Source organism: Styela clava, chromosome 2 (genome assembly GCF_964204865.1).
Source record: "Styela clava chromosome 2, kaStyClav1.hap1.2, whole genome shotgun sequence".
Lineage (NCBI taxonomy): Eukaryota > Metazoa > Chordata > Ascidiacea > Stolidobranchia > Styelidae > Styela > Styela clava.
Genome location: NC_135251.1, coordinates 15,370,097 through 15,397,245, shown reverse-complemented (window position 1 = coordinate 15,397,245; position 27,149 = coordinate 15,370,097). Strand labels below are relative to the sequence as shown.

Below are 27,149 nucleotides of genomic sequence, written 5' to 3'. Positions count from 1 at the left end.
CCACAATCTATGCCATCATATGTTCGTGTCGCTGGTTCGAATAATTTCTCATTTTTATTTTTAATATTTATTTAGTATATAATACTGTAAATCTTCTAATTATATATCCCGTGTATATGCATTTATCAGCAACTGCCACTGTTAATAATGCACGTATAGTTTGCTTTTGTCTTATAATAAAATGAGAATTTACATATTCGGTCACACTTCATTCGGCAATAATTGTTTTTCCGCCATATTCTGGAATCCTGTTCAAAACTGTGCAAATTTTTATCATCATTATGAACGTCATTATCATTGCACTGATAGATATGATGAATTGAACAAGTTTATATGCTCCTGTATATGTGATCGAGAATCTCCATTTCCCGTTCTTTGACATGGCTTATGTACACTCTCCTCTCTGTTAAAATTAGAGGAAGTTACTTTATTTCGTTGTTATCTTAATATTGGAACCCAGTATTTATAAAGTGAAACTATTGGGCATTTGTGCAAGTTTAATATGGTATACTCTTCCAAAAACCACTGGATGGGATAATTGGGTCTAAGCACAAAAAGCACTCAATTTTACTTTGTTTTGCTCGTTTGCATTTTGCTGAAGTGAACTCGTGGGTTGTTTCGACTCGCACAGTCCGCTGAAATTCTCATTGTTTTGCATTTTACTGAACGTGAAGTCGACCAATGCATCGTTTCGAGTTCGACCCGCACTGTTTGCTGAAATTTTCATTGTTTTGTATTTAAAAGTTATTGCCTAATTTTATATCGTGTATGTTTCCGGGACCCCTGCAATTTTTTCTCCTTTTGTGGTTCTGTTGTATTGATTGATTGATTGATAGTCGTCAAACCAGCATTTGCCGGTAACCTAAGAAAAGGCTAACGAGAACAACAACATACCAACAAAACTATCCATTGGTACACTTCAAGTCAAGTTTTTGTAATCAATATTCTGCCCCGGAAGATGGCGCACTAATTCCGCGCCGTCGTCCACGCTTTGTGATGGTTGTTGTTGCGCTGCGGCTCAATTCAGCTTGACTTTACTGTTAACGAAATACAGAAGTTGTGTGAATTGTTCAGGCTTGTGATGGCTGATGCAAAACCTAAGGATGTTAAGCCTGACGGCGATCAACATATAAACCTAAAGGTGTCAGGACAAGATGGCTCGGTAATTCAATTCAAGATTAAACGTCGCACGCCAATGAAAAAACTGATTACTGCATATTGTGATCGGCAAGGAGTTCAAATAGAAGCCATGCGGTTTCGTTTTGACGGGACGGCTATTTCGCTCGAGGACACCCCAGAAAAGCTTGAAATGGAGGACGATGATACAATAGATGTTTTCACTCAGCAAACTGGTGGAAACCTGTAAATATTTTCCAAGCAGCTTGTCTGGAATGTTTATACTGAGAGTATGATGATTATCTTACCTTTCTGCCTTTATAGACCATCAAATGATGGTGGTTCCCACCGAGACTGAGATTTAATGGTAATTTACTGACAAACTGCTCAAAAATGCCATGGACAAATGGAATACTCTCTTGTCCAGTTGTCTGTTTTGTGATCTATCAAATGGCTATTTCGGTATTCAGATGAGACTATGATATATTAGAATATGATACCGCATACGCATAATATTTCGATATGTTGGCTAATTATTGTATTCTATTGTCAGATACAGTAGATATGACATTACAACCAAATACCCAGGTACTAGTAATGTTGAATATGAGTTAAACATAATATAACATATTATTTGGCTGACACTGAATAAGGCTTTGAAAAATAATCATTATGAACAACTGGAAAGCAGAGTAATGTAAAGTTGTTATAATTCTATGTTTACATTAATTGCTGAATTGTTCTGTTCAATCATATTTTTACAAAAATGAAAATAGTATTCCCATTTATTTTGATATTTGTTTCCAATTTAGACCTTTTTAAAATTGCTGAATTGTGGTATCAAGTTTTTCTTTCTAGGCTATGTTAGTATGTTTCTTTTAAGTAGTCCTGTTACAATATCATAGAAATATGGTGTTTTGGTTGAGTTTTTATTATCAAGTGACACACATTATTATAAGCAAATAAACCTTGAAATCCTGAAATCAGTCGATTCAACAACTGCTATTATTTGGTAATGAAATATTCCTTGTGCTGAAGAATAAAACTGCATTGATTCGAAGATGTTTCATTTTGTCATTTATTCTATTTCCATTTTCTGTTCATTGTTTATAAAATAATGTCTGTCTGTCATATTTTAGTAAATTTAGATTAAAATCACTATATATAGCATGATATAACTGCTAAATGCTTTGTATATCACATAGAATAATTAGTCTTTTTTGTAACAAGTCATGCCATTTCACATTTATTTGCAATACTTTCTCTATTTCATCTCAATATTCTCGTAAGAAAAAAATTATCACTGGCAAGCCATATAGAACGGAAGAAGAATTGGTAAGATATAGCCGATTCCTTAGGTAGTGATTGGCTGTTCCTTATATTTGATTCATAGAATGCCAGTGTGTCAAATCAAAAGTTTTTTCCAAGTTGTTTCTATCTGAATGATACAGTTTAATAAACCCTTTTTTGGTTGACTTAGAGAATGACTGAAGTGATTTTAGCTTTTTACGAATTTAAATAAATTAGTTTAATGTGGTATATTACTATCCGCATTGTGACCAAAGTTTTAGATGGCACTTATGCCATGAATAACATCACTGCATTAAGTTTGAATGGTTTGCTTGCTACCAGTTAAAATGCACATTGAGTAAAATGTAACGATGTGAAGTTTGCCAATCAGTACTGAAGTTATGCATTTATTAATTGATGCCACTTGTGTCCTCATTTCATTTTTATTTGTGGGATGTATGAACTATGAATTGTATACTTCAAGTTATATTATGTGTGAATGCCATAAAACCTATTTCTGTTTTATTTAGGCTCAAAAGTTCATTGACCACAAGTTGATAAAAGTCTATGCAGGCAAAGGAGGAGATGGAAGATCATCGTTTTTGAGAGAAAAAAATCGTCCTATGGGTGGACCTGATGGTGGAAACGGTGGAAATGGAGGCAATGTTGTATTTGTAGGTAGAAGTAATTGATTTTGTATCGATCGTATTTTGTTATCTAAATATGTTAGTGAAAGTCACAAACTAATTACATGATTTGAATATGCCAGATGTAGAATCTAAAAACTTCGGGACATTTAATTACTATTTAACCCTCCTCCAGCCTTGGTTTATACTAGCCTTCTTTGTTTGTCTGTTGAGAATGTTAGTCAAGTGATGCATTTTTAATCACTGTTGAAACTTTTGACTTTGATTACCACCTAAAAAGTTGAAATTTTTTCTTTATTTTCAACTCGGGGTATTTTAAAAATATAGCTTCAGCTGAAATTAAAAAAATAAACATGCCAAATCATACTTCACAGACCTGGTAAATACAGAGCTATGTACCCCTTACTTTTTCTCTATTGTACTGTATATGTTAGTAGCTATTTTGGAATATGTTCTACATTTTGGAAAATTTGCTATGACAGAATGGATAAAATTTTTCTCCATCTTTGGGGTAATTGGCATTATGACAATCACTTTCATGCTCTGATTTGCGTTTTCACACAACTGACCATGCAAACCTGAAATAGTAAATTTGCAACATATGAATTGAATTTATTATATTTTCAGCTGATTCCAATATGAAATCTTTAGAAAAGTTATCGCCATTATACCAGGCTGATGACGGAATAGATGGCGGAGGATATAATTGCTTTGGAAAGAACGGAAAGGATAAATTTGTTAAGGTATTTTGATTTTTAGATACCAATATTATTATAAATATACAGGACACTGAAACACAATATTTTTTTAGTTTCCAGTCGGTACTTATTTCAGATGTGAAGATGGTTCAGTAGTTGAAGACTTGGTGAAACATGGCGATGAATTTGTAGCAGCTTATGGTGGATTAGGTGGAAAGGGTAATAGGTTTGTGTTTGTTTATTTAATATATACTGGATGTCATTTAAAGCACTCAAACTGTACACAAAATAATAAACACATATTCCTGTATAGTCATAATACTTTAGTACCATTTGGTATTGAGTAATGTAAGCCAGCATTTTTTTAGCATAATTTGTGATGCTGTTTGAAAATGTAGAGTTTTACAGAAATCCAAGTCCTAGATCATTTTTGTGTATGAAATCATTATCTATAGCAGGGGTGGCCAACCTGCTTTGGACAGTGATCGACTAAAATCGGTAATGAGGTCATAAACAAAAAATGAATGAATACTGCATGAATGAATACTCGGCTCTGCGGTGGCTCTGCATTCTCAATGAAATTACCACAAAAATTTGCATTTTTATGCTCCATTCAATTTGTTAATGTGATTATGTAATGGAGTAAATGTTTCATCATTCATTTTAGATTTATTCAAAGCATACAATTCCGATCTGAGGCCTGTCTAATTTTTAGTCATAAGTGTTTTCAATTCCTCAAAAATCCTTGAAAAGTATCCATGTATTATATAAACAGCGAATAAATAATGTTCTCAAACCATAGATAATACATTTCGAACTTCAGTATCTAATTCACAATTTTCTTCAAGTCCTATTCTTTGGTCGCTTGAAATTAGAGAAAAAATTGGGCTGTCTGATGCCACTGCTATCGTTGCGAATAAAGTTTATTGCACTACTCATGGGGTGAGACAATAACTTTCGCACAGTGCAGAAATTGTTGTAGGATCGTTGGTCAGTCAAGACAGATGGTATTCAGTCCGTTCGTTCATTTCCAAAACTTGGCAGTAGTGAAACTTGCATTGGTCGGTGACCGTACATTTGAACCCATGTACATTTGAACCCATGCGTATATCCACGGGTTCAATCTATATGCGGGTGCTAAAACCCATGGGTTAGGGTTAGTATGGGTTTAACTATCCGTGAAACAAAAAAAATTACCATAGGTGCATGCAATAGCATGCAGGTGCAATTGTCATGGGTTCAAATGTACGTGGGTTCAAATGTAATGGAACTGCATTGGTCACATAATAATATGCTCTGTCGGGCTTGTCCATACCAAATTAAGGCAATTTTTTTGGGTATGTCATTAAATTTACTCAACATCAGACTCGATTGACTACTCGAGACGTGACGATCGACCGGTCGATCGCGGTCGACATGTTGGCCACTCCTGATCTATAGTATACTACTTGGAATTAATAATTATTCAGCAATATAAATTTAACAAAATTGGCCATTTACCATATTTAAAAAGATTTTCTTGACAGGTGCTGAATGTCAAGATTAAATTTGGTTGTCATGCAGATACATCATCACCATAGTATTATTTTTAATCCTTATGTGAAGTTTGTGAATTTCTACAATTTTAGATTTTTTGTTACAAATACTGAAACTGTACCAGAAGAGTGTACTCCTGGCCAGCCAGGAGATGCTAGAGTTTTTGTTGCGGAATTACGAACGCTTGCACATGCAGGATTAATAGGCTTTCCGAATGCTGGAAAATCCACGCTGCTTCGGATTTTAACTCGAGCAAGACCGCAGGTTGGCGATTATCAGTTCACAACTCTACGGCCTCATGTCGGGATTCTTCATTTTGAAGATTTTACTCAAATAGCAAGTAAGAGGAAATTGTTACTTTAAAACAGCTGTAATGTCTCAAAAGAAATCATTGAGGTTCAGTCAATTGTTTTACAGAGTACCGTTTATGGCTATTGACTCAATGCAAGGACTGAAAAGCCACAACTCACAAGCAAAACTGCTAAATCCGCAAGCGATTTATTTAGCGCTCCAGTAGCGTGTGTACCAATATGGAGGTAACCAGTTTGTTTGCCTTCTTTACATCGAGTTGTGTGAAGGACTGAAGCCTATATGGGCAGGAGGTATATTCACTTGGCTAACACAGACAGCCCCCGAACTTGTAGTTGTAATAGAACTAAAATAAGGTAAATCTGAATAAAAATTATGGCCTAACCCTAACCTGGTACACACACTACGGGAGTACCATTTCCTTTACCCACATGGAGTTATACAGTCAACCGTTGCTAATTTAAAACTGAAACAGAAAATTTTGTTGTGTGATACTCCTTGAGGGTTTTACTGATCATATGAACTATAGGGTTAGCAAATGTTTTGTCTTGCAGGCTACACTTTTCAATGAGCAATATTTTGAATTTTCTTTAAATATTCAAAAAGCAGTTATCAATAAATTTCACTTAAATGTAGTCTAATTCAATTTTCACACACAAATCCCTTTTTTTCCACCAATATACATTAGCACGAGTGGAATTTTTTTTTTGTTCTGAAAATTATTTTTTTTTTTCAATAGAAGTCCACCCATTGGTTACCATGACCTATTCTTTCATTTTTTTTCTGTAAATTGCTAGAGATATCACGAATATTGTTTGTAGACAACAAAGCTCTTCTACAGCTTGTGTTGATTAAATTAACCCCAGCCTTATTATAAATTTTCAATGTATACTTTTATCAGTTATGTTTGTGATACCTCCTTACTTGTATGGTTCATTGAAAAAACATGACGGGCCAGTGCCAATTTTAATTTTATTCACAGAATTTTATTCAGGACTGATTCTATACATAATACATATTACATATAGTCTGGGAATATACCTACATGATGTAGAATTACGTAATATCCTGGTTACATGTGAAACATCCTTTTACACATTGCAATATAGATTTTGATGTATTATCATAGTTATGCTGTCATATAAAATGTTCTATTTCGGATGTGAATGTATAAATTTATCTAATGCACAATAAAATTTGCAATTCTCATGTATGTCATGACAAAAAATTTCACATAAAATTTTGTGTGCGATGAATCAAAACCTGTCAAATATATATGACTGACAATTCTTAAAGCACCCACTAATTCTCATTTTTGATTTTTTAGTTGCAGATATTCCTGGAATTATAGAAGGGGCACACAAGAATCAAGGTCTCGGATTAACATTTCTTCGTCACATTGAACGATGTAGATTTTTCATATTTTTATTAGATCTGTCAGAACCAGATCCGTGGCAACACCTTCAGACGCTAAGGTATACATTGTTAAGATTTTTTAGATACTTGTGTGAGTTTTTTAAAATAGTCATATTTGAGTATGTACAGATTAATAGTAAGATGTACTATTCGCGCATACATAAGAACTTTAAATTCAATTTAGAGTTGGTTTAATAAGGTCACATTTAGAGCTATGATACAGGCAATTATGTATCGTTTCAAAAATATCCATTTTGATTATAAAATGTTGAAAAGAGTGTGGAACTGTTAACAATAATTTAGGGGAACCAAAGTCCTACTATATTGTGGAATATTAACATCAAGTTAAATATTATTTTGTACAGGAAGGAATTATCTGAGTATGAAAAGGTTTTATCAGAAAGACCTTCCATATATGTCGCCAATAAGTTGGATCTTCCAGAAGCCAAAGAACATTTGTTAGACTTTACAAACCAATTTAAAACAGAATTTGGTGAAGATAAAAAGTTAGTTTTGCTTTCTGGAAAATATGGACAAAATTTGGAAGAACTGATACACACTATTAGATATTTTTATGATGAAGATATAAGGGTAAATCAAATGCATGGAATGACCTCACCTATGAGATGGTGACAATGCACGTGGCATTTCGGTATACCGAATTTGAACGCATCTGATAAAACTTTCACAAAAGCTCGAAAAGTTAATTTTTTAATCTAACCCAAATGGGCCATTGGCAATGACAATCCGGTCCGGGAAAAAGAGTGAGAGATTTATTAAAGCAAAGTATCCACTACTATAAATAGGATAGTTATGTGCAAGAGGATTGCTGGATTTCTAGCCGCCGTAGGGTGGTTCACGTAGCCGCTGTTCGGTTATGGCTTCCTCCACTATCAAGTCCATGCTTCCGAAAACAAATACTTAACCTATCCTATAAATGTAAGCCAATGAATAAAATAATTTAACAGTAATCGATTAATCGTCTGTTGGTGTGGTCAGTGTGCAAGACCGATCACTTTGCCTCTCGACCCTTGTGTATGTGCTGTCTATGATTTATTAAAAGTTCATCACCTCAATCTACAAATGCATACATGAACTTTGAAACCTGTTTATATAAAACCTTTAGAAGCAAATAGGTACATATGCAGACTTTTTGACAGTTTGGGCTGATAATTTCGAGTAACGTTGGTATCATATTGTGAAGATTTTTCAATCTCAGACAACTAACTCTGTTGTTCAACATCAGCAGAGTAAATTATGCGCTAACAGTTTTGATTGATACATTATAGTCTGTATTCATGACTGAGTGTTGCATGTGTATCAACACGTCTCAAATCTTTTTTACCTTAATTGTCCCGAATTCATTTGATTCGTCTTAACTTCGATTTTTAATTTTATTGCGAGGGGGGTTTAAACCAAACGAGATAAAGATATTTAGGTTTCCTGTGACGGGGCCCCAAAATTGGACTTTGTTGGTCCTCTGCCGTTGTATGGTGAATCATGTAAATGGTGAACGGTTGCAATCGTCTTTTTACTATTAGCAAAATTTACTCAATTTTCCATTATCCTTAATGATCAAAAGTTATAAGCAAGCAAAATTAAGTGTGATTTACCCTTCAAGGAAAATATGCCTTTTGATGGGAATCATAAAAAAATGGCAGTTCACAATGAATACTCACTAGACTTATTTCACTATATCGCACTGATATGCTACTATTCCTCTGTCCAATGGGTACCGCCGCACCAAGGTTCTAAGAACTGATAGGACGACAAACGACTTACAGGCGCATGTTCTCGTTAGGATAATTAAAAATATATACTGATTTTTGAAATTGCCTTCACTTTCTCCAGTGGGTCGCGAATATCTATAATTTTTAATTTTATGTAAATTTGGCTCGAGAAAAAAAAAGTTTGGGAATCATATCATGCCCGACGTATATTGGAACCGGTCCGGAAATCGTGGTTCGCTATAGGATTGGGATGTCTTAACGGCTCTACTCTCCCCCGGGATATATCCTTTACAGTCAGTGGGGAGCGAAAAATCTTCGGTGTCTAACTTCTGTTGTGGAGAATCCACTGAGGTGTACTCAATGGGAGAATCTGATTCAGTTACATCGAGTTTATGAACAGCTGACCGTTGACCGCTCGAATTCTATTTACTAGTCTAAAATTGCGGCCCGTCCATGTAAGAACACGAACGTGACAAATCCTTAGCGTAGACAATGTCGACCCATTTGTGTGTTCAATCACCTTCAAGCTTGTTGGATGACTGGTGAAAGAAAGGATACTACTCACAGAATCTTGTTTCATACGTGAGGTAGTCAGTGAGACGATTCGCCTATCCCGGTAACGGAAATTTTACACAATTCTACTCGTTCTTCGCACAAAAAAACTTCGATAAAAATATAAACCCTCTTTAATATCTGATGAAATAAATTTTCTACCGTGCTGCTTATGTCTACTGAAGTTTAAACAGTTTTATATTTTAATCATATCCATTTATAATTTCAATTAGGACATGCATCCAAGAAAGATAAAAATTTAATCAAAATGTCCATCGGAATTGAATGACATAGATAATTAATTTAAAAATAGTAAGAGACAACTGCAACGTAGATAATTAATTAGATTTTCTACTCGAGAAACAACATTAATTAGTAAATGACCTAATATGTATTTTATTTAAAAATAAATAAATATAAAACAAATTAGAAAATAATATAGAGGTATTTGTTTTATTAACCACCGGTCGTTAGAAAATTGAGACGAGAGATAACATTGCACGTTATTGGCCATATATGACATATAAAACTAAAATGTTTTTAAAACAAGTCTTTCAGTTCCAACCAATCTGATGACTTTCCAAGTGAATGAATTTCACACCAGTCTGGATTACGATTCAATTCTTGAGCTACTTCTCCCAAAAAGTCAATAAACTTACGCATTTCTTCCTGTGATTCGGAAAATCCTTCGTTCCATGGAATATGACGCATTTGCGTTATGTTAAACGATGCTAGATCAAATGTAACTCATCTGTACGTCACCAAATACTGATCGCTGATATTTTTTAGCTAGATTACGATTGGTTCGTCGCGATGTTTCATCTTTGAACTCAGAAGTAGATGAAAACTGACATGGGTCATTTGAAGTATTGATTGTATCTGATTTCCATAGATGTTTTGTATTCGATAGAGAATAGTATCCATTGTCCTCCGAGAGATACCTAGCCTCGTCCATCGATCCAACTAGTCTCTGAAATTCTTGTTCAGACATAGGAATACCTACCAGACGATTTTTTGGTCTGTTCAATATAGGTGTGCGAGTGAAGCCTGTATAATCTGAGTTTCCTTGGTAATTCTGAGTTGTTTCGGGCTCTCTATTTCTCTCACTTTTACCCATACGTTTTTTTATTTATTGAGCGCTGGATTGCACTTTCTGCGCGTCTACGCTTTGGTGATTGTTGAAGTTGGTCAGAATCGATGGAAGAACATGTGGCCGGATGCTGGCGAGATACAAAGTCTTTTTCGGAAGTTCGTTTTACCGGTGTAGATGTCGCAAATTTTTCCACTGGTTTCGTTATTTCTTCGCTAACTTTAGTCAAACTAGTACTTGGCGTTAGCAGGTTGTCGGCGTGGCATTTTTTGACAGACCACACTTCCAGTTTTTTCAAGGTAGTTTCTTTGTTGTTACATTAGTTTCGGTGAGTTTCTGGAAAACTTTGTTACTGAGTATGGCCTGTGGTTGAAATTTGAGGACAGCTTTCTGAACTGCAATGCTTTCTTGAGAAACGTTTGTGCCAGATTTCGATGCACTTTGCCCATTTCTTGCACTGTGTTGGCGCAATGCAATGTTGTCAGCTTGCAAACGTCGCGCTGTCAATTCTTGTTGATGTTAAGCTGATTTCAGACGTCGAAGATTAGAATACATTCTGTTATATGTACTGTTTTTTCTAACAATCTCTTTCCTAAGATTAATCAACGATTGCTTCATGTACTCATTTTCCTTCATCAAATCATGTTTTTGTCTTTTTATTTCATCAGATTGCATTTTAGAAACGTTACACTCGACTGATTTGTCTTGTTTCTGAATATTTCCTGGCTTGAACTCATTTGTCATCCTAATGAGAAGAGATTCAATACTCTTGATGTCGACCCTCAAATCAGCGTGTTCTTTCTCCATTGATTGACAGATTTTAGTATTTAGCTCCAATGACACTTTAATTGATGAATGCGATTGAGACAACAAGTTATAGTTTTGTTTGCTATTGCATTCAAGCATTCTCATTTTATCGGCATTATTCTTAAACATCTCTTCATTTTCATCTTTCTCTCGTCGATGTGAATCTCTTGTCTGTTTTACTGCTTCATGCGCTGCATTCAAATCTTCTTCCAACTTGTTGTTCTCATGTCTTAGTCGGATCATCCTGGCTTCACAAACTTCATCTTTGTTTTTTAAAAGATTTTCCCAGACACAATTCTCACGTTCAAATGTTTCAGTACATTCTTCTAGTTATAGTTCGTGAGCAGTAGCGGCAAGTGAAGCTTCAACTTCATAAAATTGATCGATAAAATTGAGCAAATTTTTAACTTTGTTCCACATGAACGTTGAGCTTCCAGTAATATTTTGTAAAGACAGTTTACATTCGAAAAGCTCACCAAGCTTCTCATATTCATTTTGAAAAAGTCCTAAATCAGTTTCTAGAATTTGCAAGTCACTTATTCTTCTTTCTAGGTCTTCCATTTTTCTCAATCCATCCCTTTTCAGAGAGATTTCCTCTTGCTACTATTCACCCACTTTATCTAAAGCTGATGATAAAGCACGTGATGAGATAAGAAGATCATCGGCTTGCTTCAAGGTGGATGAACATGAATGCAACTGATCGCGCATTTTATCTGCATGAGCTCGTGTGATGGTAAGAGCCTTTAGGTTCAGAGCATCTTCCAGCTGGCAACAATCATTACGTTTCTAAATATAAGAAATATAATATGTTTATATTTCTGCTTGCTGTAAACTAATCCCCATTAAACTTACCCAAAAAGTTTGAACCCCACAATGGCAAATGTCGTATTTCGTGGATTGTTTCTCAAAATTCGTTTCGGCTTTGATTGGCTAAAATAAATGAGATCACTGTCAATATTTTATTTGTTTACAAAACAACGTTAACGATAACAAAAATAAATTGTGATAAAATATTTTGCCTCTATTAAAACTTTATGTATTTGTAGCGATAGCGCACGGAATATTTCATTAAAAATATGATTGGATACAAAGTTAAATATTTCGTTTCATCTCTTCTCGAACCTCTTGCTGTCCGTTAGTGCTCTGTATAACATTATCTTGTTTGTGTTCCGAACTAATATTTTTCAATGCATCTTCCTCTTTGCCTTCGGTGGTTCGTGGGTTTTTCTGTATTTAATGAGCATAACGATATAATCACAATCATAGAAAAAAGAAAGTATTTTATAGAAATATTTGACACAATTAATACCTCGACACGTGATTCTGCCTTTAATTCACAACTGGCATCCCCGCTATCTTGTTCCATTCGTCTTTTTGTGATATTTCGAACTATCGGAAACTCTACTGCCATTTCAGTAGTATGACTAGTAGACGTTGCAGATTTGGTACGTGTCGAAAGAGAGTTCATTTGTACAATGTGATGCTGATTATGAGTCGGTATATTCAAACTGGAAAGTTTATCGTCAAAGTCGGAATCATCTGAAAAAATCGAATAAATAAATTCAATGACTGAAATACATGTAGTATTTTTCAACGAGGCTTTTTTACACACAGACTTCAAAAATATTTGTAGTTTTTGATCATTAAAAAGCTATAACCTCGTATAAATGATTTCACTGTATTAGTACATACCGTAAGGCTTTGGTGCGAACGCATTTCTAATTTTCTGAAGTTGTAAAACATCGCGAGGACTGAGTTCATCCTCATTTTCTGTAGATAAAGGAATTTCATACCATTCATCAGCATCGGTTAGATTTGAGGATGGTTTAAAAGTATACTCAGTCATTTTGATGATTTGTCCTCAAATAATTCATTGAAGTCAGCTTTAGTCCTGCAATATAAATATAAGTTGGTATTAAAAGTTCTGATTTTACAAAGAAAACATGGTTAAGTTATAAACTCAACGTGCACTGGTAGTCTACCGTAAATTTTTGATTCTAACGTTACTTGGTTTAGTAAGCTATGCGGGGTCCCAACATGTGCTATTGAAACAAGGTTTGTTCGTACGCATATTATTGAATCATAATATTATTACAGGCAATACTCACAAGGAAATTGAATCTCTGTTTGTGGACTACTGGCCATCCAGCTCATGCAAGTTTAAACTTTCTGGTATCAACGTAAACATTATCAATACAACAACTAGCAACCCCGTTATTTCAATTACAAAATATAATAATTTTTTACCTGGTGAATATAACAGGACTTCTTTGTACTAGGAGGGAATAAATTCCTACAAACCAAAGTGATGCGAACATCAAGAAATAAATTCCAAAGTGAGAGCCGATCTTCTGTTACCTAGGAAACTCAGAACAATGGAAATGTAATTGTAAAAAAAGAAAACGTCACAGATGTAACTATGCGAAGGAAAGTGATTTAAATGTGTTACCAGATAATAAAAAGAAATTTGAATCAGAAGCCCAAATTCAGGTTGAAATTTCAAAATATTTTGAGCCGCATAACATAAAAATTGAAGTAATCTTTTATGAGCTTTTTCTCTGAAGTGTCTCGGGCTAAATGTTTATTATTGTTTTTAAATTATCACACGCTTCAGTTTTATTCCCTTCTGATTAAGAATTAGATCTGGTAATCTCTGTGCTCGTATAAGCACATACCGTAAATGCTCGTTTTAACCCCCGGTCTTGATTAAGGGCCCGTCTGAATAGCCGCCCGTGTGAACAGGACATGAAAATAAATAAGGGCCGGTGCTTGAATACCCGCCCGTTTTTTTTTTTTTTTTTTTTTTTGTTGCGGATTTGTACTTGCGGTGCGTAGAAAAAGTCAAAATTTTCATTATTCTCGTTTAAATCATACTTGAGAACTGGAAATGACAATATACGGTATTAATTATTGTAACGATCGATCTTATCTACCGGTATTTTGAGTGTAATTTTACTAAAAATAACAAGCGCCCCTGCTTGAATAAGGGCCGGTTTGAATGAAGGCCGGTTAGTGAGTATGTTTAAAAAAATAAGCGCCCGGGCTATTAAACGAGCAAATACGGAGCAACATACGGCCCGAGGTTTTGACCGGCCCGCTGACTGTACATCAGTACATTATGATATTACATTATTACACTTTTAGTACATTATGATAAATTCATTGTGTTTTTTGGTCTCTATTTTTTGTAGTTTAAACTTTACTTTAAACGAATAAATATGTGATTAAGATATTGAATACTATTCATGTTATAATCTGGCCCGCCGAGAACTTGGTTGTAAACACTGCCTTGTTTCTTGAGTTTGTATTGCGTGTTATTTGTCAGTTTTCAGTTGTGTTTCCAATAAATTAGTCGAGAATGAAGTATTTTAATTGTCATTATGTCTTCTAAGCTAAAATTAGCTATTAGTACGTGAAAGCGGCACGCGGTAGTATATTTTAATAAAAATAATGGTTTTGAGCATGTACATCAGTTTGTGAGTGTTAATTCTCCAAAACACTCACAAAATAAACATTCAAAATGTTTATACGCTATCTTCCAGTGCAAATTATTGCAAGAATCCTCGTGTTCCCTATTTCTATTACCGTACCGTTCTTAAAGACTCGTGGCGGATTTGTTCTGTTTATACGGTATCGAACGCACTAGCGGAAAAATTTGTCTTCAGCATTATGTTCCCCATCTTCTCATTTCAAGAGGGTGTTCCCAAATTTAGAGGGTGGTTGATGTTTTTCGAATAATGATAAAACGGACCTCCTGAGGTATGCGCACCAAGATGGCGTACAACCTGAACTCAGGTTGTGTACCAGGTTAGGGTTCAGGTTATGTGACATCTTGGTGCGCATACTTCAGGAGTATCGACTACCGATAAAACTATTCAGAACTTATCAAAATGGGTTATGCACTCGCCCGATAATCTGCACTGGCACTGGCATATACGCCACTTTCTGCATAGTTGAATACCATTTTATTAGCGTTAAAGTGTGGCGCCCTAAAATTGGGTGAGGGTATTTTAAATGTTAGGGGTGGGGCTAGGGTTCACTGGTTTTTAATATTAATAGAAACGAAATCAGATGTGGCAATTTGCAACGCAAAAACACTCAACACACTGCATACTGCAGAACATTCTTATGGTGGATAGCTATGAAATAAAATATTCTAATGTTATACCTTTTATTTTTGGCAAACGAGGACAAGAAAAATAAAAGTTTGTACTATTGCACAATAAAAACTAGTTGCAGCATACTCTCTACTCTCCAGACAAATATGGATGCGTGGCTCGTTGGCAATTGTTGTATATTGTTGTCTGTGCTTTGCCTAAGATGCCGATAATGCAGTGCAATTCCAGTTTCAATTCACATCTGCTACTCATTGCTCAAGTTTGTATGTCATGTAGGTAGACGTCAGCGACGGATAATGACAACAGATAGTGACTTTGAACTCTGGTGCACTGATGATAATGTCTGAGACAAATAGCACTTGGTGTTAGGGATCTAGCAAAAGATTACTCGCGTTCACAGACACCCATTATCATCGCGTGAATGATCGCATTCTGGAGACTCTTTCCCATCTTGAATCACGTGGCCTAGCCCTATCTTCAACCACTTTTATTAGTGGAGTATCCTCGTTGCTATCGCGACTTTCCGCATATATGAACCAGGACGCCATTGCAGCAAATGTAATTGCGTATCCAGTAGCACAGGAAACACAACCACCAACAAAATTGAGACGAAGGCCATGATTGTTGTATAATTTGCAGACAGACTTCCCCATGCACTCGGGCCCCCAATAAATGCAGCTGTTATCTATCACCAAAGCAAACCATATTGGAGCAGGTATGAATCCTAGAACAAAAAAAATGCCCGTGTTAATAAAAATATTGCAGCAATTCAGATAAGAAGCCGCGAATGGATGAATATTACAACTTTATATGTTACAAATACAGAATTGTAAGCAATCAACTGAAGTAACAAGAAATCGTTCAGAAGACTTATCGATCGAAAGTTAGGGGATCCCGCAAAACAGCGCTCTTACTCCATAGTGACACCTTGTGTCCCATCAGTAATTAATCAATAACTCGCTAATTATACGACATAAATCGCCCCAAATCAATAGGCTTTTGGTCCGAGATATGATGAATGCACATGCAAAATCTGGAGCAGATTCAATCTCGCCTTCGTGAGATATCGCGTGCATCTAACAGACATACAGACAGACAAATACCTATCAACATACTTACCGATTAAAATCGATAAGTAATAAATATAAATAAAATAATGGGTCTATGTTTTCATCCAGCATTTGTCACGAAAAAATAGCATATGTTCATTTTAGGCAGAAGTAAAAAATAGTGGATATATATATCACATTTTTTAAAATGTAATTCCTATGTTCATTTTTAATATTAATGTAGTAAATAAATTATTAACTCGTTACCTAAAATTCGAGAGAGAAATGTCAACAGTCCGATGGCCAGAGGTTTGTCTTCGACTCGTAGTGAGCGAAGTAAAATCGTATATGTCGGTGCTTGGCAGAAGCAAAGAATCATAATTCCCAAAGATGCACAAATCATCGCACCTGCTAGGAGTCGACCACAGTCATTGGTGGTACAAGGTCCCATCGTCAACGGTTGCGCTAATTCATTCACGCAAGAGCAATCATCATAAATCTGCGGAGACATAGGTCATCATGAAAGACATAAGTAAATGAAAAGACACCTATTGTGTGCATATACCTATTATTTATTTCGCGAATTATTTTAGAAATCTAAACAAATGTGCATTCTACCAAATGCGCTAAAATATTTTCCCATTTCACGCCTAAGATAATATTCGTGCGAAACGCTAATTGAAAAGCAGGGAAAACGAAATTCTCAAAATTTGAGTTTGAGAATTCTAATCAATGTCGAACAAATGTTATTTTACTTGTTTTGGACTTGAGTAAATTTATATGACAAAGTTAATCACCTCTTTTGTATTTCCGTCTTTTGTTGCTGGGGTATGTGAAGTACATCCCGCATAACACGGTGATATATATGTGATGTTGGACTTGCTACATAAAAGATTAATTTCACCATGTGGGCAATCACAATCTTCATTACATTCTGAAGTTATGTTGATAACTTTTTCATTTCTGTATAAAGAAAAAGATGAGCAATTTTGTCTTTCAGTTTTGATGTCTTCAGCAGTTCAAAAATATATACGGTTACATCGGGCGATAAGAAAAATAAACAATATTTTTGACATAGGTCACACGTTTGAGGTATTTGGAGAGGAATATTTTTGACTATATTTTACATATATATATATATATATATATATATATATATATGTTCATTGTTTAAAGTTTGTTCTCACATATATGGGCGGTTGATTCCCGCTGTAATTGGTGTGTCACATCCGAGCGCAAATAATGTGGAGAGAATCACAGTACCAATGCTGGACATTGCGACGTTAAATAGAAGGCTTTGGCTGGTTGAAAAATCAAATCTTTTCATCAGGTATCCGCCCCCAAAAGTGCCAGCTATTGCGAGTGGAACGCAAACCCCACCTAGAAAAGTGTGTGAAAAATATCTTTTACCATTTATTTAGCAATTCTTTTAGATATAATAATGGATAAGGTTGTTCAACTCGCTTATTGAACTTGATCGAACATTTTGTTTTATATATATTTGCATTGTGTAATCTGAGTTTAAACTAATTTCTTTGATTGTACATGTGCAAAATAATAAACAGTTGCTTTCACAAAAGTGTTTTTAATGAAAATGAATGAAATGAATAAAAATTTAAGTTGAAGTGTTAATTAGAATGTTCATAAAACGTTAAAATGATTTTTGATGACTTCATGAAAACGTTTGATATGATTGATGCGTACTTACTAAAGTTATTTTTGTCTTATAACAACTGAATGATATATACCTATCAACATATCTGATGTTATTCTCAAAACGTTAAACTCTCTTTGAATGAAAGTTGACCCAAATGTACTGACACCAGCCAAGAGATTGGCTAATATAACGTAAGCAAGAAATGCACACATCACCAGTGGTATTGATAGAAGTCGCCGGATAGAACAAATTAAATCTGCAAAATGAATAACATATCATTTTCATTGATTTTCACGAAAGATTTAGCAACAACAAGCCATTGTACGCCAATTAACTGTGAAACTAGCAATTTTGGAAATATATGAATTTCACGTTTGACATTCTCTACCAAATTTTTGTCGATTGAAACTTTTGTCATTCATCATCAACGTTTCTGCATTTGTCATCAAAAAAGTTATAACACTAATAATCTAGTCGCAATTTAATTATTTATTCAAATAAGACAAAAAAAAAATCTCCAGATGCTGAAGTTTCATCAGCGCCTGACAAGAATTTCTAGAAAAATGAGAATCTTTATCGGGCTAACCTCTCACGGCTCTATAAATTTTTTTCCCGTTATTTTTTTCTTCGCATAACAAAGGAATACTTTCTTCCGAATGAAAATCTCGAGCATCCTGGAAAACTGCTGTAACAGTGCCGCCATCTGCTTCCGCCTCCGCCTGATTAATGACACAAGTGAGTAGTGAAGAACTTAGTTTTATTTCAATCCTCAAGTCAAACAGGTAAAATATATATTGATAGAGGGCAATTCTTCGCAAATTTATTGAAAATGTCAGTAGTCAGTAGTATTTTTTCACATGGTAAATAAATGATACAGCAGCAACAAAATTAAACTTGAACACCTGTTTTCTCATTAAGTTAGATGTCTACCGCGTGATCTATAAAATAAGTCAATGCGGTATATTCACTAAAATGTATGCAAACATGAGTTTTGATTATCTTTATGATTATATGTTAGACTCCCTCAACGACAACGCTGCTCGATAACCATAACTGGTTTATCACGCCTCCCCTTACGCTGAATTACATTATTTTATATTTTACCTTACTGTTTGTATAATTTCGTATTTTCGGTATGGGAAAAAATAAATTACTGATTACTGATCATATATATAGCAAAGTTTGGTTTTCTTTGCGTTGGGCATGAAATAGTTAATTTTTAATATGGCATATTTAGCTATGAAACGCAGCAAATTAATTCCGCAGTATATATAAGAAAGCGAAAACTTACGGCACTTATTTCCTCTGCTATTAGAATTTGATATTCTTCATTTTCTTTTATTTTTTCGTGGGACAGTTTCAATTTTTCGGGGAAAAAATAAAACGGTACAAGCAGTATCACCATCAATGTAGCAGCGATGACATATCCTATAGTTTTTTAAATGAATATAAATTTTAGTTGTAAAATGGTAAGATTTCTGAAAATACAAATATAAAACAAGGTACAGTGAACAAAAATAAGATCAAATAAAATTTTATAGTTTTCTTACCGAGCCACCATGCACCAATCCATGCTGGATCAGATGGCTTGAGGTCGTGTGCGTCTATTGATACATAAATAGCAGAACTCAAACTTCCAAGCAGAAATCCAGCTACTGGTCCAGTTAACGTAATGCCAATAAAAATACCTGCAAATTAAAACATTATTGCTTTATATTATTTTACCCACTATAATGTATGACATATCCAATGTGCTTTAGTTGGAAGATGCCTGTCTCAAGAAGTAGAATTTTAGTCAGACAAAAGGTTACAGAAATACATTTGGCGGAATAAGATTCTAAAATATATACTTTTGTACGCTTTTCTGTTTATTTTCACCGATTTTTTGCATGCGTATCAAGTTGATAAGAACCCATAAACGCTAAAGCTAAAAGTGGAAAAATGTAGTTATCTATGCATTCTCCTATTCAACCGTCAGCAATTGTACAATTCCACGTAACTGCAATATGTTAAAATTGCCGCATGTTGGAAATAGAAGTTGTCAGCAAAGGTAAAAAAACATAACAAGATATTACGCATGATTTTTAGAATAATGTCAATAATAGATAAATTTAGACAATTTCAAAGCTCACCTAAATATATTGGCAACTTTCTGCTGACGAGATGTTCATCTAAGTAGGCGACTCCGAGAGGCCACAACGGCGTAGAACCTGCTCCGATAAAGACATGACCTGAAAGATATACTTTTAGCTTTAACGTTTTACAGTACACACTATATTTTCAATTTATCACTTACTCACCATTCTAGAATTTTATATAAAACTAAGATTCTTTTGCGCTGACTCTCTTATTATACGCTCAAACTTACAGTTAATATGCATAATAATTTTGCTAAGTAAGTTATCGATTTGGTCTGACTTTGTTGGCATTGAATTTGGGAATCTAGACCTGGAGCCTAGTTCAATCCAGCAGCCATCACGTTTGCGCACTACAATTACTTGTAATAGCTTCAAAGTCAAATATTGTAGCAGCTCCCGACGTATTAGTGATCGCGCGTGGAGCCAGGGCTTTGTCAAGATAAAAGTTGTATAACTATACACGCCTCGATCTTAAATTCGATTTTCTTTGGTATTCCATGTATTCTCTCTATAGAGCAGTCAGTATGGTTCCCAACCCCCTAGAGCTCGTGGCCCCCTTCTGTAAGCTTTTAGCACTCCCTTGATTGTCTCCCGTGTTTATCATTCCAGTGGTTTTTAAAGTGTATTTTGATTGATAGATTCCAAATCCCATTATGTTCAAACAATTCATGCAAAACAGAGTGAAAATATTCTGTAAAACCAAACCCTATGGAGGCGGTCACAGGCCCCCGGTTTGAAACCACTGCTATAGAGAGTTTCGTCAAATACTAAAGACAATGACCCGACTATAGTACAACTATCACACAACCATACCACAAGACCACTATTGTTTCTTACTGGCACTGCTCAAATCCAATATAAATTACAAGGATACTTACCTAATATTAGAAGAACAGATGGATTATACATGGTGGCATTAGCGTTACATGGTAATTCTTGAGGTGTAGTAAGACTTGGTTTTATTAGCCTATTCGATGAGTGATAATATGATGCTAAATTGTGCAATATCCTCGTAAACCTTAAAATATATTAGTATTTTAGTATAAATCGTATATTCAATCCGATTCAGTCGAAACATGATTCTGATTGTGACATTAGAGTAGATTTACAGCATCATTTTCAGCAAAAACGAAATATTTCAGTTTACTATTCAACATTTTTATTTACATTTTCAATTGCAAAAATTCCTATGAATTAAGTTGGTTTCAGTAAGTGGTGAGTAAAGTGAGTAAATGATAATGAAAGTAATAGTAGAAATCTGGATTTGGTTATTGTTAGAAATAGGTTTGTAGTTATCCGCCCGATTGTATCTGGAAGTTTTTTCAACGCAAAGTAATTATTCAACAATTGTGCATGTAAACACATAATCATAATATTTGGTCACCAAATAAAACAAAAAAGCGATGAAATATCATTTGTTATTCGTATCGTATATATTCGTAAAAGCTAAATTCGCACAATATTTTTAAATTATACAATTATATATATATATTCATAAAAATTATATAATGGAGTCCAATTGATACATCGCAAATAATACAAAATAATAATATTTATTTTCAGTTGGTTGCGGTTTTAGAGCCAATTAATATTTTGGGACGGCATATCACGTTTTGGAAGAACTTAAAACAGAAATAAAACCTCACCAAGTTGATTTTGACTTTTCAGTGTCATCATCGTCTGATTTTGTTTTATTTCCAAAAAGCTCGGATTCAATGATAGTCCAATTCGTTGTAGGTAGTGTTATGTTGTGTGCCTTAAATTCCCTTGCATATTTTCTCATAACAAACGCTGAAGGTATAGTTCTATGACACCTCCCATCTTTACCACTTGCCATGGCACCCTTATCGGATGCCATTATAAAATGAGGTAGAATGCAAAAACCCAATCCTAGCAACATAAACATAACTCCGACACATATAGCGCGAGGCCGATGCCACTTTGCTCCAAAGTACGAAACTGGTATAATTGCAACTGTGCTTCCAACTTGATAACTGCTAGGTATAAATGATGCCATAGTGTTTGGGATGTGAAATCGTTTAGATATGAAGTTCAAAACGCTATCGGTGTAAGTTAGCGTCAAAAGGTTCAGAAGCTGGAAACTAGCCAGGAAGAAGAGGAATATATTGACGGTGTACCAAGCGTCGTACTTGCTCCTTTTGTCATCATCGGTATTCACATCGGGAGCAGCAAAGACTTGTTTCTCTGCGTTTTCTTCAATAAATCCGGTAGTTTTGAACACAGAATCCGTACTATATGCTTGTCTTATTTGCTTATTTTCGTTGAAAGTATCATTGTCGCGATTACCGGGATTGGAGGATCTTCTTTCCATTACAAACTAAACATAAAAGCTGCTTATTGAAAATAAAGTTAGAATTTTCAAATGTTCAGACACCGTACCAATAACTATGTCTGAATGAATTAAACTGCACTTCACTATTAAGCATTGCATCCATTGCAGTGGTTCTCAACCTTTTTCAGTTCGCGGACCGGTAAAATTTTAAAACATATTTCGCGGACCGGCAGATCTTCAAAATTAACCAAAAATGTCATGAACAAAAAACATAATCAAAAGAATGCAATTACGCCAAAAGTAGGCGGTGCAAAATAATACAATCCAATTTAATGAGAAAATTGCTGCTGTCTTTTTGATATTATATTTTTCGTTGGCTTTGCGGGTATCATTGCGTGGTTTGAAAGAATTTTGGCGCAAACTTGGCACATGGGAAGCTTTCCTTTTTCGCTACTGGGAGCGATAGTGAAACCTAGCCACAAATACTTCTTATCATACCAGATCAACTTTGCTGCTGCGGACAACAGAACGTAGTATGTGTAGCAGGTTAGAGTTAGGGAATAACTTTATTTCAATTTTCCCTATTTTAGTTCTATCACAAGTTCGACGACTAGCCAAGTGACTCCCGTATTAGTTGAACCTGAAATTATGGCTTACCCCAACCTGGTACACATACTACGTTCTGTTGTCCGCCATCTTTGTTCACATACTTCGGGAGTTCCGAATAGTTTAGGGAAAAATGGATGTGAAAACATGCCAAGCGCTTCCCGTTCGCAATAAAGCTTTTGAAACGCCACAACTATCGATGAAGGCCCATACACGCCTTCTCAAGCTTTAGTTCAAGGCGTTCACAAACGTGGTTGGCGCAAGGAGACGCATCAGATAAGACATTACGTGAACGACCCTGTGACGAGAACCAAAATTTAAATACGACCGAATAAATGAGTTTGTATAACTTTGGAAAACTCTATCACTTTAACCTTAAGAACATAAATAAGCATAAATTAACCGAACAGTTTTAACCGTAATAATGCCTTTTTTTTATGAGAAAAAAGTCGATACAGAAACTCGAAATCCCTATTATGGGGTCATAACAGAATAGTTTTGACACCACTGCATCAGAGGGGTCTTGCAATTAGTATAGCCTGTCTCGTCGTTTAATAAATCAGGTTGCCGCCGATGTAAGTATATTCTTCATCATCATACCGCACTTGTTTTGCCGATGGCTGCCCTTGATTAAATAAGTTTCATGATTTTTCTCACTCAAAAGGTCTCTCTGGTATCTCGGATAAATATTCCTGTTAAAATCGTATGACTTTGGTATAGATACAAACTTGGCAATAGATCTACGCAATAGGAGTGAAAGTCAATACAAGAATTTTTACTTACATTTTTGAAACTATAATTCCGGCAGCTTATGCGGCTGCCAGAACGCAACGTTCTGGCGTAGTTTCACGGCTGTGCAAGGTTTTTTTTCAATAAAGCAAATACAAAAAAAAATTGATTCAAAACAAGCCCTTGTTTTAAAACAGGATGTTTTTTTAGCCTTGATAAAAACTAAAACCCTAACTGTGTGCTATCAAACTCCTCCGGTATGACGTTAGCCGCTGTTTTGAGGCCGTAGGCTTAACAAACAATCCAGCCGTTCAGGGATTGAAATGGGCAGAGGACTTCTAACCAAATTCGGTTGTTAGACGAATACCGGTACTACGAATCAATAAGAGTTCGGGAAAAAAACACAAAAATAATGGATATGCCGTCAATACTTTTTATTTTGCAATTTGATTTTAATATATTAATATCAGAAAGATATTTGGCGGACCGGCAGCAACGTTGCCGCGGACCGGCACCGGTCCGCGGACCGGTGGTTGAGAACCACTGCATTAATGTCAGGCAACGTTTTACGCATTATCATACGCCGCCGAGTGTGGAACCGATGAGGATTTATAAAAATATAAATACAGTATACACATTCAAAAATTCGTATATACATTCAAAAGATTCAGATTTCTCGCATTAAAATGGATAAAATGGCTCGTTTGTTGCAACGATAAATTAACTAAAATCTATACGAGTATATAACATCTCGCTCAATTCCAATATTCGCGCATCACGCAATTTAATATATGAATTGAATGGAATAATACCGTATAAACAGGAAATTAAGCATATTGCAACAACAAAATTGTCAGCTTGGTATGGTTGCTTCTGTGCTACCACAAATTTCAAAGTAATAAAATAAATCAACATCGCTTAGGACTTAGGTGGATAAGTCGCAATATTGTCCCAAATGATTCGATCAAACTCGACCAAAGTGGCACCAATCATTTTATACATAATATTATGTCGGTCGTTTTTATTTTCATTTTCCCTTTTCCCCACTCACGTAGTTTTATTTATTTATTGATATTTTTTGACAAGTCTAAACCGTTCTGTTTAACATTTATGACCGTTGATAATACCTTTCTCAAATAAATCACTTTCTATAAATTACATCCACAAGGATGTACATGTCACGAAATAGCCATGTAAATTTATACCTGCTTATATTGGTCGCGTTTTGTTGTTATGTATGCAAATTAAATTATTACCGAATAGCTCTGTGTGTACTTGCACTGCTGGGCATCGAATAAAATACTCTTGATTAGCTCGAGTTTAACATCCACCAACAAACTCTCCTCTCCAGTACAGTAATTAATTAATTAATTAACTACGACCCCGGCATTGCTCTGATGTAGCATATTTATAGTTATTCTCAATATATTTCAGTCATATCACATATATTGCGATCCAGCTGCCCGTACATTAGACTCTACGTTTTGGCTATAACTGACATACTATTGAAACTCAGGTCTTTCGTAGCGTAGAATAGAAGGCATTTAAAATATGAGTAATAAAACCTTAACTCATAATCATGCAGCGGATAATACACAGCACTACAGGTCAGGTATTTTTACTTTCAAAAGATATGCAATTGGCTACATATTTCATAAATCTAGATGTGACAGTGACCAACAATTAAGATATTTTTACTAACTGATCCCTATGTCTAGGAAGGGTCGGATACTCGGTGTTGCGGATCACTGTTCGATGATATCATACTGTAACATTATATTTTTATACTGTAAGTACATTACCTCAGTTCGCATGACCATAACCCTGGTATTATTAACGCACTCCACTCTTTACGATTGAACCAAGTCCATGAAAGCTTTTATCTGGCTCCAAATATCTTACGACTATACAAATGAAGCCCTACTTTATGTATTCTCTTGCATATATGCCAGCTCTTCCTTCCGCCTGTTTAACATCGTGTCATGACTACCATAGCTTTTCGTGTCAACTAAAAAACGATGTCTGAATGTGTCTAAAAAACCTTTTTGTATAGTATCTATTTTGTTCTGGCATTTTTTTTATAAATAGTTAGTACTGTTTAATTTATTCGTGGAATATGAATAGTGCCGGTCTCGTGTAGCCTATTCCATACCCAAGTATTACGTATTCTTTCAAACTAACTTTATTTGCGAGCAACTATACACGTGAGAATGTTTTGGAAAATTGAGCCTGAAGGCTAACACACACTAACAAATCGTAAGATATGCTTTAGCAGTGAGTGGTTCTGCCTGAAATTTGTACTGATCTGTGCGGCTGTAAATTGGCATATTTCCTCCAATTTTATTCGGCGTTAAATCGATAACGGTACTGCTCTATAATCCAGTAAACAATTAACTTGCCTCGGCAACAAGTCTGTAGGTTCTGTAGGAAACGACGAACGCGATTATCAAACATATGTTTTTCTCCAGCCTTATATAACAACATTCATGCTTCGCCTGTGTGCAATTATTTTAATCTCGACGTAAGTCAGCAGACCCATTCTCTTCGATTAAGCGCATTTTTAACAGCTGTTCACTACAGTACGGAATAATCGCACTTAAAATCAAGCGTTAGACCTAACCAATGTCATCGGTTCACTTATATACCTTAGCTTAGCATAAAACAATATGAAACTTGAGCTGAGTTCAAGTTACGTCACAAACTGGACACTCCGTTACAGCCGCAACTCTATACAGTACACACTATACAGCAGCAACTCTATACAGTACACACTATACAGCGTTTCACTGATCGCTTGGATATTTATCAGAAACACTTTTGATTGAGACCCTGTTGTCTAAATCTAAGGTATCTTAATTTCATGGAAAGATTCTACAATATGTTTATTGTATAGCAAATTCTTTTATCAGAATAAGTCAGAAATTCAGGGTGTCGTGATGGTGAATCCAAACCAACTAATAATAATTAGGAGTAATATAAGTCCACTAATGAAACTCTGGAAAAATCGGTAAATGTCGAGAAAACATCAATATATGAGGTGCATATATGCTTATTTGGATATACCGTTTTTCTAGGTACGATCTTCAGTTCGTGACAATATTATTATTATTGTAATGGATAACAAAATTCCGAGCCTAAAATACTGTGTAATAAAACGAATTGTATGGTTTCAAAGTATGTTCTTGCAAGCATGGAGAACTGATAACACAACTTTTCAAGCATTTTTGATATATGAAACATGCGTAAATGCATTATGGAACAAGTGAGGTGTCATTTTTCACTTTGCGTCAATCAATGCAACGCATTATCGAAACGGCTTCCGGGATTTTAGTGCGAAGCAACACGACACTCTGAATAAAATGAGCTTG

General features: G+C 35.1%; 4 protein-coding genes across 5 annotated transcripts; 2 read left to right on the top strand and 2 right to left on the bottom strand.

Moving 5' to 3' along the window:
- The first annotated feature begins 942 nt into the window (after positions 1-942).
- LOC120335655 (small ubiquitin-related modifier 2-A-like) lies at positions 943-2,259 on the top strand. The gene has a single exon (XM_039403218.2). The coding sequence runs from the start codon at positions 1,082-1,084 to the stop codon at positions 1,364-1,366; it is 285 nt and encodes a 94-aa protein (XP_039259152.1). The 5' UTR covers positions 943-1,081; the 3' UTR covers positions 1,367-2,259.
- A 23-nt stretch (positions 2,260-2,282) lies between these two features.
- LOC120335653 (mitochondrial ribosome-associated GTPase 2-like) lies at positions 2,283-8,314 on the top strand. Its single transcript, XM_039403214.2, has 7 exons — positions 2,283-2,451; positions 2,937-3,084; positions 3,681-3,796; positions 3,865-3,977; positions 5,380-5,627; positions 6,924-7,071; positions 7,378-8,314. Exons 1-7 carry the CDS (start codon positions 2,302-2,304, stop codon positions 7,643-7,645), a joined length of 1,191 nt encoding a protein of 396 aa, XP_039259148.2. The 5' UTR covers positions 2,283-2,301; the 3' UTR covers positions 7,646-8,314.
- Positions 8,315-11,577: 3,263 nt separating this feature from the next.
- Positions 11,578-14,169, bottom strand: LOC120335654 (uncharacterized). The gene is made up of 6 exons (XM_039403216.2): positions 13,439-14,169; positions 12,884-13,082; positions 12,501-12,730; positions 12,314-12,418; positions 12,044-12,121; positions 11,578-11,977 (listed from the first exon to the last, which is right to left on the bottom strand). The coding sequence occupies exons 2-6, from the start codon at positions 13,035-13,037 to the stop codon at positions 11,795-11,797; spliced, it is 750 nt and encodes a 249-aa protein (XP_039259150.2). The 5' UTR covers positions 13,038-13,082; positions 13,439-14,169; the 3' UTR covers positions 11,578-11,794.
- A 992-nt stretch (positions 14,170-15,161) lies between these two features.
- On the bottom strand, positions 15,162-26,222 carry LOC120336514 (solute carrier organic anion transporter family member 2A1-like). 2 transcript variants are annotated; one of them, XM_039404206.2, is made up of 13 exons: positions 25,584-26,220; positions 23,653-23,744; positions 21,800-22,491; positions 21,032-21,171; positions 20,148-20,246; positions 19,566-19,703; positions 19,307-19,443; positions 18,602-18,734; positions 18,107-18,271; positions 17,546-17,738; positions 17,156-17,321; positions 16,626-16,857; positions 15,163-16,033 (listed from the first exon to the last, which is right to left on the bottom strand). In XM_039404206.2, exons 3-13 carry the CDS (start codon positions 22,483-22,485, stop codon positions 15,720-15,722), a joined length of 2,403 nt encoding a protein of 800 aa, XP_039260140.2. In that variant the 5' UTR covers positions 22,486-22,491; positions 23,653-23,744; positions 25,584-26,220; the 3' UTR covers positions 15,163-15,719. The 2 variants fall into 2 exon arrangements, with proteins under 2 accessions (XP_039260139.2, XP_039260140.2); XM_039404205.2 differs by lacking the exon at positions 23,653-23,744 and having other exon boundaries at positions 15,162-16,033; positions 25,584-26,222.
- Between the last annotated feature and the right edge of the window lie 927 nt (positions 26,223-27,149).